Consider the following 14829-nt stretch of genomic DNA (forward strand, 5'->3'; position numbering starts at 1 on the left):
ATCTCTTCGCTGCCACCCGCTGGGGGCTGGTGTCCCGGTGAGCTCATGTTTAGATAAAGCCGCCACGGCTCGGGCTAATTTCCATGCCATCACTGGGATCACGGCCTCGCTTCCTGTTTTCTTCCCCCCCGGCCTGTCATTAGGTCCTGGGAGGGGGAGGGGGGGAGGCTGATGGCTAGACAGGGGTCGGAGGGAGGAAGGGTCTTGTGTGTGTGTGTGTGTGTGTGTGTGTGTGTGTGTGTGTGTGACACCGATTGTGTTTAAGTGGGCCTCCTTACGCAAAAACATTGGTGCCCTCTCTCTCTCGAGTCTAACCAAAGGTTGTGAGAGCGAGAGTGTTTACAACGGAAATGTTTAAATCCACACACTTTCCATACAATAAACCCTTACTAGGTGCACATGGCCATGCACGCTTGCAGTACACACTAGGGGGAGCACTACCGCTTCAGAAGACCCCCATGTACCGTGTCATGCGGACAGTGCTCTGAAACCAATGTCTGCATGTGTGTGTGTGTGTGTGTAGGTATGTGTGTGTGTGTGTGTGTAGGTGTGCGTGATTAAGAGGCCGCCAGTCTCCGGGAACATGAACCCACTTGTTTACCTTACCCGAGGTGCTGGCGGCTGACGGGCTGCGATACACACATGGGCGTACATGGGCAACAGCTTAGTGTACGCGGCACGACGCCTTTCGCTGTTTGTTTAAAGTACGCGGGCGCGTCCCTGGGTCCCCAAAGTCCCCCCCACCCCCCGCCCACCCCCGGGGACCCTACAGCTCTCCTCAGCACCCATGACATCACACTCCACCAGGGCTTCCCCAGAACTACCAGACTGGGGACTCGCCACCGGCCTTCAAGGGGGCTGTCCTGTTAAAGTGTAAGGGAACCCCCCTTTTTTTAAATCTAGACGTGGAACACAATGAGGTTTTAGAAACCGTGTTATTGGCTGAGAGTCGTAGGACGGAAGGAAGGGGGGCTGGGGGGGGGGGGCTGTGTTATCGCCATGGTTACGACACACGTTTGATACATCTTGACGTAGTAGTGAGCGATGTGCTATGTTACGGAAATGCGCAGAGCGCCTCGGAAAAGGAACTCGGACGTCACGCAAGAAGAACGCGGAACGGAGGGAAGCGTTCACTAACTGGACGGAAAACTAGACAACACAACGCGTGGGGGGGTGGGGGGGGGTCTCTGGAGCGCCGGGGTGGAAAACGCAGTGATTAGGGGGACACCTGGAACATGATGGGAGACACCTGGTTCTATTGGCTCTGGCTCGCTCCAGGCACAGGTTCACCACGGCGTGTACGAGTCTGTCTACCGCTGGACACCCCAATCTCACACGCACACACACGCACGCAGACACACACACACACACACACACAGACACACACACACACACACGCATGCACACACACGCAGCCACACACACGCAAGCGCACACATGCATGCACAGACACAGACACTCAGGATTTTAAATGAAATACCAGGGAAGGGAGTCGTACCCACCAGAGCGAGAGGACTGGGTTGGAGGGGGATGACGGTTACTGACGTTACTGCGGCAACGGGGAAAACACAAACACTCGTAAAACGCACAGGACGACGGCTCTCGTCAGACAGGTGAGTGCGCAGACTGCTCGACAGACAGACAGACAGACAGACAGACAGACAGACAGACAGACAGACAGACAGACAGACAGACAGACAGACAGACAGACAGACAGACAGACAGACAGACAGACAGACAGACAGACAGACAGACAGACAGACAGACAGACAGACAGACAGAGAGAGAGAGAGAGAGAGACGGCACCGGTGCTGATACAGGAGTCTCCAGGCGTGTGTGAGCAGACAAGATGAAAGCAGAAGAGACACCCCCCCACCTTCTACCCCAACTCCTTCCTCTCTGCTCTTGGGCTCCTGAGAGTCAACACTAAAAACAGTGTTTCTGCATGTTCACCGGCTGTAAATATGCCACTGTCAGGGGCCCTTTTTCCTCCTGCGGACACACACACACACACACACAGGTTTCTATGTATTTCCTTTCCAAGAAGCTGGTGCATAAGTACTTGATCTCTGTAGACATTGGATCACCAAGGCGTGCGCAGGTGTGTGTGTGTGTGTGTGTGTGTGTGTGTGTGTGTGTGTGTGTGTGTGTGTGTGTGTGTGTGTGTGTGTGTGTGTGTGTGTGTGTGTATTTGAGAGTTTTTGTGGGTGTGTGCGTGTTTGTCTATATTTGTGTGTGTGTGTTGAGACCGCAGCTCCAAAAGCACCATCCTGAGGTGGTTCGCACACCTACACCCTGTAAACGACATGCAGCCCTCTTGGGGGAATTCTCCCCCAGCGGCTCAACACAACCACCGGCTCCTCTTTCATATCACCCCCCCCCCATCCCCTGACATCATCCTCAAATTTATGCTGATCTCCCTTCGAGTGAAACAGACACTCCTGTTCATTTGTTTTCTCAAACGTCTTTGTTTGATTTCACCCACTTGGAAAAAGGACAGAAAACACAAGACAAGAACCGCAGAGGACTTGAAAGAGCGAGGAAGGTTAAATAGAGGTTGGGGTAACATATATCAGCCCCCCTATCTTCTAGCCCTCCCCACAATGCACAGTGTGCACGCACGCACGCACAAACACAAAGCACGCACACATGCTGGCACACGCACACATCCAGGCACACCCCCCGCGAGTACTTTGAAGTTTGTTTTTCATTTCATGTCTTACGCGGACTACTCGTGTCCAGATCCAACCTTTTATTGTTCTCTGTCACTCGCTCTTTCCATTTCCCTTCCCTCCCCTCCCTCCCTCCCTCCCCATCCTCAGAGCAGTCACATGGTACGAGTCAGTCCAGGGCTGGAAAACAAGAAGTCAAAGCCAAAACAAGACAGAAAAACAGGTGAGCCGTCCAAATGTGTACTCATCTCTCTACATCTGGAGCACAGTGTGTGTGTGTGTGTGTGTGTGTGTGTGTGTGTGTGTGTGTGTGTGTGTGTGTGTGTGTGTGTGTGTGTGTGTGTGTGTGTGTGTGTGTGTGTGTGTGTGTGTGTGTGTGTGTGTGTGTGTGTGTGTGTATATCTGGCCGTCGCGTGTGTACAGCGTATAAAAACAGCCTTCAAGGGTACCTCGCTGGCGCGGTGGCTAGCACGGTTGCCTCACTGCAAGAAGGTCTTTGGTTCAAACCCGGGTTGGGGGAACTTTCTGTGTGGGGTTTGTATGTTCTCCCCGTGTTCACTTGTGTTTCCTCCCACACAAAAATACATCCATGTTAGGCCAATACTCCTGCCGGTGCCTTTGACCTAGGCGCTAGGCAGTAGACCTGGAGTTGGGCCTTGTGTGCTAGTGATGGGTTAAATGCAGCGATCTCATTTGGCGTACCGCACTTGTACTTGCTGGGTGATGAGGCTGGCCACTTTGCACTCTGGACCAGGTTGGATGAGTGTGAGTGTGTGTGGAGTGCTATTCTAAGAGATGACAGATTGCAGTTTGTGTGCGAGAGTGAGCGTGATCGCAGGTGCTCCTCTTTGGAGGCGGGTAGTTATTAACAGCAGAGGGGTGTCTGTGACCTGGCCCTGCTCCCCTATGGTGAACCCTGTTTGATTACCCAGAATGCTGCAGGTGCCTGGTCTGAAGGAGACCCTTAGTGGAACCATGCTATTTCGGAACCAAAGAGAGAAAGAGACGGCGGAGAGAGAGTTTGAAATAGAGAGAGCTATAGAGACCCAAACAGACAGTGTGAGAGACAGAGAGCCACAGAAGGAATCATGGAAAGAGACCGCCACCAGCCAGCTGGTTCTGGAACCTACACCACACAGAGCCAAAAGACCTGCAACCACAAAACCGAATCATAAAGAAACTGAAAGAGAAGTGCGGGACCAATTGGAAAGAATCATCCAAACCACAAATGGAGTAAAACGGAGTGCTGTTTGGTCCTGGGCAAAGTGAGCACACAGTAGCAGAACACTTGAGCACCGACACAGAGAAAGTCCTTGTGGGGGCACGGACTCAGAGAAAGGTGGCCATAGACAGACCTGGCTCACCAAAGAAGACTGCAGCCACGTCACACCCGACCAGGTGGAGAATGAGATGTATGACCTAATCTCTTACGAACTGTTCTAGAACATAAAAACACACCTTTAACCACAGATCATACACACACACAGAGACACACAGACAAAGACACAAAGACATCAACTTCCACACCTGTGGGGATAAATACAAATATGTGCAAACAAGGCAGTAAGACATGTGGCATGCTGCGACCAGAAGTGGACAACACATCCAGGGATTACACTCACGTCGTATATTTGACGGTATTACCGTCGCTGCTTTGGCACATCACATGACTGCCAGGGCAATAAAGCCCTTTGAATCTTAAATCAAAGATCAGAGCAAAAGAGCGACAGGGAAGAAAGAAAGAAAGAAAGAAAGAAAGAAAGGAAACAGAGGTCTGCATCCATCTGTTCTATCCGTCCTGTGTCGTCTCTCTCTCTCTCTCTGGTTGACCTCTGCTAGAGTTGGCTGATGGGAGGTCCGGGGTTAGGGGTTCATTTCCCATTCCAATCTATCATCGGCCTTGACCGGCTTTGCTTTGAAATTTCAGGGACTCTTCTAACAGCATGCGTGTATGTTTTGGTGGTGGTGGTGGAGGTGGAGGTGGAGGGGTGTAGCCAGCCGGTGGGGGTTACTTGTCAACAGGGCTAGACTCTGACAGCACCTTGGGGGGGGGGGGGGGGGGGGGGGGGGGGTATGAATGAAGAACACAACAATAACAAAGGGCCGTGCAGTCGTGTGTGTCTGGCGGAGGTGACCCCAGCCCGGGGTCAGGTGAAATTAGGGGGCTTCTGTGCTTATTATCCCACGGACGACATTCCTGCAGGACCCCCTGGAGGGAGCCATGGCTATGGCTGAGTCAGAGATACACACGCACACACACGCACACACACACGCGCACACACACACACACACACACACACACACACACACACACGCACACCACACACACACCCGCGACTGTCATATCGAGAGAGGGGAAGTGAATATGGGACAAGAACAGGAAGTCTGGCTGGGAATTCTCTCTCTTTCTTTCCACTGGAGGACAATGAGCTGTTATAGCAGAGGAGTTCCATCGCAGGTTGCCCGTACAGAGACGAGGCATCGCGGCTGGTTTGAATTGCACAAGGGTCACGGCGGTTCGAGAATCCGTCTTTCTAAAAAAAGATTTAGCATCAGAGAAACAGCATGTGGCAGGGCCATGCCATCATCAAGCCTGGTCTGCATGTCTTCTAATCTGTTTTGCTCGACAGCGACCCAAACGATCCCGTGGCATTAAAAGCACTGCTGGCACACACTCACGAGCACCGAACTGGGGCCAATGCCGGGTCCATGATTGGAGCCGTCACGTGAAATAACACGAGAGCAGAAGGTAAACAGACAGAATGGGAGGTGACCGACCGGCACTGGGGTAACAGGCGGGACAGAAACAGCTGGCGGACGACGGGACACGGCAGCCAAAGGAAAGAGAAAGACATCCCTTTTCCCGGAGCCACCCAAAACAATGCCAGAGCATGGAAGGTTTCTATACAGGCTTCAAGAAAGACAGTTTTTTTTTACATGTTTTTGCATTGCAAAACATGTTGCTTTTAAATGTGGATAAAAGATGGCGGCAAGTAGAGTAATAAACGGTCGCAATCACCAACCGGGGAGGGGGGGGGGGGCCTCACCTGCTGAGACTCCTGACAGACGTCGGGCCGGGCCAGGGTGTCGGCCAGCCTCTGGAGGTGGGGGCCGAGCAGGGGCCCCGAGGAGCCCTCCAGGACGGCCGCCAGCACCATGAGGGGGGTCCAGGGAGAGCGGGAGCAGCCCGACGCCTCCACGTGGTCCAGGACCAGCTGGAGGAACACCTCCGGGAGGACGAAGAACCCCAGCAGCTTGGCCGCCTCACGGCACTGGAGGGGGAGGAGAAGGAGGAGGAGGAGAGGGAGGTGGAGGAGGTGGAGGGGGAGGTGGAGGAGGTGGAGGGATGGAGGAGGAGGTGGAGGAGAAGGGTTGGAGGAGGATGGAGAGGGAGGTGGAGGAGGTGGAGGGGGAGGTGGAGGGAGGGGTGGAGGAGATGAAGGGTGGAGGAGGAGGATGGAGAGGGGGGGGATGAAGGGTGGAGAAGGATGAGGGAGAAGGAGATGAAGGGATGGAGGATGATGATGATGATGATGATGATGATGATGATGATGATGATGATAATGGAGATCAATAAGGGCAGATGGAGGGTAGGAAGAGAGAGGTTGGAGTGGGAGACAGAGAGAGGGATGCAGAGGCATAGTGACGGATGGGGGAGAGGGAGAGGGGGAGAGTTGGAGAGGAAGTTGGAGGAGCAGGAAGATAGTTTAAATAAAAAGAGGGGGAGGGGGGCAGGAGAGAAGCAGAGGGTTTATTTCTGAATATGTCTATTGGATCAAAGCCCAGCAGAGGTTTCCTCTTTGAACAGGTGCATCCCAAGTCCTTGATACCGTCCCAACTGGGCCAGGCTGGTCCCGAGGACGGTTGACAGAGCGATTAGCCCAGTGAACCGCGTGCTCTCGGGCTAACAGGTGTGCCTTGAAGTCAACCTGGGTGTGTTGGATCCACACCCAGGCTAGGCCTTTACAAGCCCCTACGGCCTTGATGTTGGACAAATAGCAGAGGGCCACACCTGGCTTTAGATACTGGCTAAACATGCGGGAAATCCTGTCCCGGTCGGAGGGCGGCGGTCTTACACTTTTAGACTTTTACTAACGGAATATCCACAGTATCTAAAAATGCCTGCCTTCTGTTTAATAGGTCTGATTCATATCGAGATCTAGCTCAGTGACTCACAGTTTATAAGTGCTTTCCCTCGCACTACTTTCATCCATGATTACATACTAGCTGAAATTATATCTTAAATCAATGAGTTGAAGAAAGGGTGGGGGCGTTTCGTTTGGCGTTCCGTTCATTGATGCTATTTAGTTATTAAGCAGAGTGTACTTAAGTGGGTACTTAAATTGTATTTAACACTGATTTCAGATGAGATTGGGAGCAGGTAGAGGTTATGCATCTGGTCCCAAGAGGCCTACCGGTGGGCTGTGGAAGTGGGGATTCGAACCAAGTACTTTTGGGATGGGAGTAGAACACCCATCGAACTAGCAACCCTCCGGCTACAAGTCAACCCTGTCTACCGCCTGAAGTAAGCCAACCAAAGCCAACCCAACACCCATCCTACCCACCCACCCACTTACGGGCTGATTATGGTTCCACGTCGACGCAACGCAAGGGGGTTTAAGGAGCCATTACGCCCTTGCGGACCCTCCTTGCGTCCACCGCAACGGGCCTGATGTGCGCCTCCCAAAAATCGCAACCTTGCGTCGAGGCGACACAGCAGCGAGGGCTGCGATTAGTCCGCTCGCTAAAAAAACCAGACGCCGAAACGGCGTCTGGTTCACGGCCGCGTTGAGGCGTCTGCGGTGGTCATTGCGTCGCGTTTGACGTGGAACCCTAATCGGCCCCTTAATCGAACCCCCCGCCCTGCTCACGTTGGCCACCACCTCCCTCTCGCTGTCCCCGCAGGCCACGTACAGGGTGGCCAGGAGGGGCTGCATGTGCTGGGTGCAGTGGTCCTCGGCGTGCAGCAGCAGCACCCGCAGCAGCTGGGAGGTCTTGACCCGCGTGGGCACCAGCCAGTCGGTGACGTCGTGGCTGACGGCCGGCACCAGGCGGCCCAGGTTCCTCACCACCAGCTCCCGGCAGCCCAGCCCGGGACGCTCCACTGTGGGGGGGGGGGCAGAGAGGAGGGGAACAGGAGCTGATGATGGTGCTGGTGTGCACGTGTTGGGTGTTTGTGTATGTGTTGTTAAAGGGTAATTCCGGTGTAAAATGGATTTGGGATATGTTTTGTATGATAACGAGTTGAAACGTTTGTTTTGGAGCACAAAAACCGCATATAGACGCTTTCTTCAGTTGGCTGTTTTTAGCCGATTCCATCAAAGCGCTATAAACTTGGAACGATGGGGGCACTGGTTATGGTAAAACCTAAATCGCTATTTTAAACCACTTAAAAGGCTAAAAGTAGCCCGAAACTTCTCTGGTAGTATAATAAGGGTCTTAACATATAAAACAAGGCATTGAGAACTTTGTAAGTGTACAGATTGTTTATTAAAAAGGACATTTTATACACACAATACCATCAGTAGATCACCCGTCGACGCCATTTTGTTTTTAAGACTCGATAAGAAGATTGGCGAACACAGAGCTTACGTGTTGCTGACGGATGTCACAATCTCTGTGTTCGTCAATCTACCGATCGAGTCTTAAAAACAACGTTTCAACTCGTTATCATACAAAACATATCCCAAATCCATTTTACACCGGAATTACCCTTTAGGATGCGCTTTGACACTTTAGTGACAGTTATTTCTTCGGACAGTTTTGATTGTTTGTGTGGTCGCCGTCACTGTTTTACTACTCATTTCTGGTTTGGCAGTGCTAATAGAAGAGTTTGTCATTCGACCACACCATCTTGAAGTTCGATTTGAGCGAGATGAGAAAGTGTGAGAAAGACGGAGTCTGGGAGCAACATGGATGCGGTTTTTAACCTCCTAACAATGAAATGTGGAAATATGAATAAATAACTTATTAAGGATATATTTGTTTCAATGGGAGTCACATTTGAGTTAATATGTATTCAATGAATTCAATACCTATCTCAGATTGCAGAATGATTGTCTGCATTGTAGTAATTCAGACCATCATGTTATAATAATAACAATCGCTTCAAAGGAAAACAAAGCCACTGCGACCCAGAAGCTTTGAAGGGGCTTTATGAATCGTTGGTGACTTGGAGTCGGAGCCAAACCCAGTTAACTCCACTCTCCCATCCCGTTTTCCATCCAGCTTTTTACGGCCATGGTTCCTCTGTGGGGGACTTGTCACAACAAGTGGAACACATTCTCAAATAGCCTTCTGCGGTCCGCACGCCTCTCCCTCTCTCTCTCTCTCCTCAAGAGAGGGGACGAGGGGAAAAGTGCAATAAATCAGAGAGGCGCACTCGACAAGACAAAACAAGCCCCTCGCCGCTCGTCTCTCCCCTGTCAGACAGTGACCTCTTCCCTCCAGGCCTGGCAGGGGAACCACAGAACGGACGAGAGACTGACAGAATCACAGAGAGAGCGAGAGCAAGAGAGAGAGAGAGAGAGAGAGAGAGAGAGAGAGAGAGAGAGAGAGAGAGAGCGAGAGCGAGAGCGAGAGCGAGAGTGAGCAGGAGAGAGAGCAAGAGAGTGAGCAGGAGAGAGAGCAAGAGCAAGAGAGTGAGCAAGATAGAGAGCAAGAAGGAGAGAGATGGTGTACAAATGAAGATGTCACGTGTTTTCATTTGTAGGCTCATCGTCGGCGTAGCCCGAGGGTCATCAGGTCAGGCTAAAGGTCAGGAGGATGCACGGCCCGACCTCTGGAAGTGTTTGTTCCTACTGGGTCTCATGACCACGTTGAGGGTCAAGCTCACGCTGTGCCCTGGGGGGCCAGTCTGATCCCTCCTAGCCCCTAGCATCGTAGCCATTTACCTGAGACTGCGCGACTCTTAACATGAGTCCGGTGGGGTACACGATACCCTACACGGAAACAGAGGCTAAAAGCTAAGTCTACAGTAGTTTTCCTTTGGCCTTGTTTAAAGTCTGTCTTGTCGTGAGTCTTGTGTCATGTAACTACAAATCACCTTCTTGTATCATTGAACCATAACGAAAAAAGGTTGGAATACCTATGTTTTATTCATAGCATAACAAATAAAATATTGGTGAAGCCAACCCACAGAACAAAAAAAGGAATGCACATCAGGCTAACCAGCGGTTTTGGATCAGAGAGAGCCATTATGAAAACTATTTCTCACACTGGCCGAGTGGGTATGTGGTGTTTCACTTCCCTCTGTAAATGCCTTAGAGGCAGTAAAAAGGTGGTTGATTATACCCTTTATACGGGCATTCACGACAAAACCAAATAAAAAAGGCTCGGAACAAAAAGAGTTTGCAACAACACTAAACACTATGCCGGTCACTTGCTCATTTGCCTCAAGGAGAAACAGGCTCCATAATTCAAGTCTTTCTGCTGCTCTCACATTAAAAGTGTTGTTTATACCAGAGTAAAACATTAAAACGGTTAAACACTATTGTCAAAATTATATTGCAGTTTTTTGCATCTGTAATATGACATATTTCCCAGTAAAACAGGATATAAGGAAGAAAGAATTTTTGGAGTTATGATTAAATGTGAAATGACAATTCAGGATTTGAACACTGCTAGTGAGGCATCCAATGTGGCTTGATGTCTTTTCCCTCTCTAACCATTTGTGACATGAGACCAAAGTCTGCATTAGAAGTGGGACCACGAGTTTGAAATGGAGGTATTTAATGGTCTTTTTTTTGGTCTTTAAACGATTACACAGTTACACAGCAGGTACCATAGCACAACACACTGGTTTCAAGCCGAGGTACGCTAGATCACATCACACAGGTTCACAGACCGTTAGAGTGGACCGAACACCTTTATTGAGTATTTTTAATTCTAAATGTCTTCCGCTTACTAACTGGGAAGGGCTCAATCGTCCACTTTGCGCCTCTAAGATGTCTGAAGTCAACCGAAAACCCATTAAACATAATAAACAGATCTAAAACGGTGGACCTTGGGATTTTCCTGCTCCTTTTGAATGGTCAGGGAAAACTACACAAAGTGCCGACAGAGAAAGCCACAGGATCTATTAATTTCTCAGCGCTTCACTGAAGAGGGAAGAGGGGTGGAAGCAAAGGGGGATGTTTGTTTGGACTGCAGTTCAGACGGACAGAGAGAGACCATCAGCCTCTCTGTTAAGCTCTGTCCATCACCACCACAAAAAGTATAAATGGTATTAATAGTTTCTAATAGAGGCTAAAGTAGGTAACAGTATATTACCCTTCTCAGCATTCTAGGCACACGTGTGTGTGTGTGTGTGTGTGTGTGTGTGTGTGTGTGTGTGTGTGTGTGTGTGTGTGTGTGTGTGTGTGTGTGTGTGTGTGTGTGTGTGTGTATTTCCAACAGCCTGGAAAGCCTTTCATATTCACCTTACTTATTTTGCACATTATGTTATTTTTTGGGCGGTTACTATTACGTGTTTTTCTTTTTTGTTAGGTTATTGTTAGGTTAGACACTATTAGGTGGATCAAGCCAACAAAAAAAGGATAATTCATTAAGCAATATCACACGAGAGGGAGTGATGTTGTACTGAATAGCAGCACGGCTGTGATTCGGTTGTAGGTACAAGGCCGGAAGCCGAGTTCCGAAGATAAACACAGCCGTGCTGATATTCAGTACAACAGCACGACCTCGAGTGTGATATTGCTTTTATAAAACAGTTCTACCAGCACCATTCATTAGTTAACAGTAATAAGCAACAACAGATTATGATCTGTTTGTTTATTTAATGATTTATTTGGCTCCGCCAACACACAAATAGATCTGCAACTAGACTGGGACTGATCTGTTGCCAAGCAACACAAACACACTAGCTATCTAAGGTACATCAAGACCGTTAATGACATTAACGGTTATTAGAACACCTGTAAAGCAGAGTGATACATGTATATTTAAAAGTCCCAGTGCTGTTATACTCTATATCAGCACTCATGGAATGCCTCTTGTCCAATAAAATTACTTGTTCGGAACTAACTGTTGTATAATTATTGATAACACACAGTGGGGTATAGTAAAAATTAAACTGGCTAAAAACGTTTGCCAATTGCGGCTCTGAATTGAGCCAATACCTCCGTAAGCCTTCCAAGCGTCTTAATGAAGTGTCAGAGCTGAATTAAACAACCCGGAGATAAGCTGTGTGAAAGAGAATGCCAAACAACCAAGTTCCCTCGCACACATTATCTAGTCGTTTGTACATACTCAGCACTGTGTACGCAGAGGATTCAAATTACAAAAATGTGTTTGCGTTGCTCTACAGCATGGCGTTAATGTGGTTTTAATTGTTTCCTACGGAGAAGATCTCCCTTAATTTAAATGAGTAATGAGCTTGTGAGAGCAAAGGGTGTCACCTCATGAATAGATTATGGTCAAGTATGCAAATAGGTTTCAAAATGGAGGTTTCAAAATGCATGAGCTTGCTATAAACTATATATACACGCAAAATGAACTATATCGTCTGTATATATAGTTGAATAATTGATTACAATTATCTATATCAACGTACTTATTGTACAATATTGTTTGATTTTTCAATTGCTACAACATGTGTTAAACGCACCCTGCTGAATGTCATGAGGGCATTTGGATGAGGCGAGGGTTGCCATGGCGCCGGTGGTGCTCTGACTGACCTCCGGCTGGGTAGAGGGGGGGCGGAGCCAGGAGGAAGTCCATCTTGTCCTTGATGTCGGCCTCGTTCTCCCTCTCCCACTGCTCGCCCGTCTTCCTCCAGAGCTCCTCTGCCAACAGTCTGCAGATGGCCGTGGTACCGGACAGGAGTCATGACAACGTCAGCATCATCAGTATGAGGGAAGGGTGTTACAGAGCTGGGGTTAGGGCCATGGATCCAAACACCAAATTCAAGGCAGCACAGCAACATTTTTCTTAATCTTTTTTTTTTTACTTAATTTTAAAAAGGTGCTGTAGCTGCTTATATGATTCAAGAGCTAATATTGGATTGTTATTTGTTCCAAATGGCATAGCCACCCAACAGCTGTTAGACAGCTCCCGGATCAATTTTGACCAAAATTAGATGCCCTGAAAATGGGGAAAGAGACTCCCTGATTGGTTCAGGGAATCCACCAGATTTTGGGTTATTTAATTTCAATATCTTGCTCACCTCTGTACTCTCTCTTTATAGCTCTTGAGTCTTTAAAGAGCTTTAAGATGGTGATCAATTGATTCTAAGTCCTTAGAGACACCTAGTTTCCAGACAAATCAATACTATGAGCTGTTAGGACCCAGATTCTACCTGTCATCCCCACCTGAAAGACCTTGATGTCAGATCCAGCAGTCCTACTATGGTATAACTGAATTTCTGGGGGGAGACTGCACAGAACTGCGGTATTGGGGGAATTGTTTTTACCTTATTTCATCGACCTCATCGGTAATACTGCTCAGCAGAAGTGGGATGAGTTTGTGGAAATAGGAATATCTGTCTCTCATGTTGACCAGCCAATCACCAACCACGATGGTCACAGACTTCCGCACCTAAGTCAGAGAAAGGCAAAGAAAGGCAAAGAAAGGTTGAGTTAGGTTACACTCGTTCCCGTCCCATCCATAACCTAGAAACACTGTTTAAACCGTGTGTACCCCTAGTGGTACTTTGAAGAAATGCAGGGTCTGTCTGGAAGATGTCATTTTTTTCATTTAATATTTGCTAGAACAATTATATAATAATAACACCTTAATAAAACGAGTTGAATCTGAATATTCCCTTAATAAAGTGGTGTCAGTTTGTCATCTTAAAGTTTGAGAACCACTGCTTCATATGTATGGTGTGAGTTTTCAGCCATACTTGTGGAGAATTGTCGAAGAGTCTCTGTGCCATGTGAGAAAGCACATCGTCCACGTTCTTCCCCGTCCCGTGTTGGACCACAGCGCCAGTCGCCTCGAGGACAGACACCCGCACCCTGGAGTGCTGGTGGGAGATGCTCTGCATTAACGGCTTCACCAAGCTCTCCGCCTGCATGTGAAAGTGTTCTGAGAGAAATAAAGGGATACATTAAATCACAATTTCACCATGAACTCAAACCTAGATCACCAATGCAATGGGTTTTAAATAAGGGGATCATTTATGATAATTTAACAGCAACACAAGCAGTGAGGAAAGAGCATACCGTAAACCGAACCTATATGTCGCAAATAAGGAAGCGCATCTCGGAACTATGGCAACACGTTTTCTAAACATGCGTGCACCCACCTGGCACAGACTTTGCAAAGAGTACAGTGCATTTACAGCTCTCTCTTTTGACGTCAGGACAAGGGTCGACGATAGTGACCTGTAATATCTTGATCATATCGTCCAGATAGGGCGCTAGTTGCTTCCCGCACACTTCCACCGTGAGAGACAGCAGCTCCATGATAGACAGCCGAAGCTCCTCGGCTGGCTCAATGATCTCATTTCCCCCCAGTCTCTGTGTCAAACAGGGCATTAGGTAGACGAGCGAGTCTTCCGGTTGAGGGACACAGCGAATAAAGTCGGTCAACATCAGAATAGCGGTCTCCCTGCATCTTTCCATGGGGTCCGACATGCATTTGAGCAGAGGCTTGAGGAGGCAGGAGAAAACCTCCTGCAGCACGCCGCCGGACAGTCCTTTGTCGATTGTTTCCTTTTTAATAGCTTCAAGTGCCCTCTTTCGGGTGGCTTTGTTGTCCTCGTTTAGGCAATTTAAGTGGCGAACCAGTCCCCTCATAACCTCGGCGACATGCTCGTCTCCGGACGCCATGGCTGACATGTACCCTGTGTTGTCATGGACACGAATGGCGCCACGACAGATAAACACTGCTTTACGACAGCTGTTCCAGGGAGCTCAGAGTCGAGGGATCTTGGGCTGTTGTTTCTCAAGAAGTCATTAGTCGTAGAGCACAAAATATGTAGTTCAAATCCCATAGAATGTGTTTTAAAATATGCATAACAAAAAATTCATACATATATGTATATAAGATATAGCCTATATATAATTATTAGCATTACAATTATTATTAATGATATTTATGTCTCTTTTTTAGCTTTATTCTTTCGAAACTGATTTGGGCTTAGTGTTTGTATGAAAATATACAGGTCATACTCAGAAAATTAGAATATCGTGCAAAAGTTAATTTATTTCAG

The 14829-nt window shown here is 48.5% G+C and overlaps 1 protein-coding gene across 2 annotated transcripts in view; it reads right to left on the reverse strand.

The window, feature by feature from the left end:
* dnaaf5 (dynein axonemal assembly factor 5) overlaps nucleotides 1-14455 on the reverse strand; it is a gene marked incomplete at its 5' end in the record, with an annotated part of 31672 nt that extends 17217 nt beyond the window's left edge. For both annotated transcript variants that reach the window (XM_079745574.1, XM_079745575.1), the window contains 6 exons: nucleotides 5720-5944; nucleotides 7544-7776; nucleotides 12350-12468; nucleotides 13084-13208; nucleotides 13516-13700; nucleotides 13921-14455. In XM_079745574.1, coding sequence (XP_079601700.1) covers nucleotides 5720-5944; nucleotides 7544-7776; nucleotides 12350-12468; nucleotides 13084-13208; nucleotides 13516-13700; nucleotides 13921-14455 — 1422 coding nt within the window. The remainder of the gene's footprint in view (nucleotides 1-5719; nucleotides 5945-7543; nucleotides 7777-12349; nucleotides 12469-13083; nucleotides 13209-13515; nucleotides 13701-13920) is intronic.
* Nucleotides 14456-14829: the final 374 nt, after the last annotated feature.

Source organism: Pollachius pollachius (assembly GCF_949987615.1).
Source record: "Pollachius pollachius genome assembly, chromosome: 11".
Classification (NCBI taxonomy): domain Eukaryota; kingdom Metazoa; phylum Chordata; class Actinopteri; order Gadiformes; family Gadidae; genus Pollachius; species Pollachius pollachius.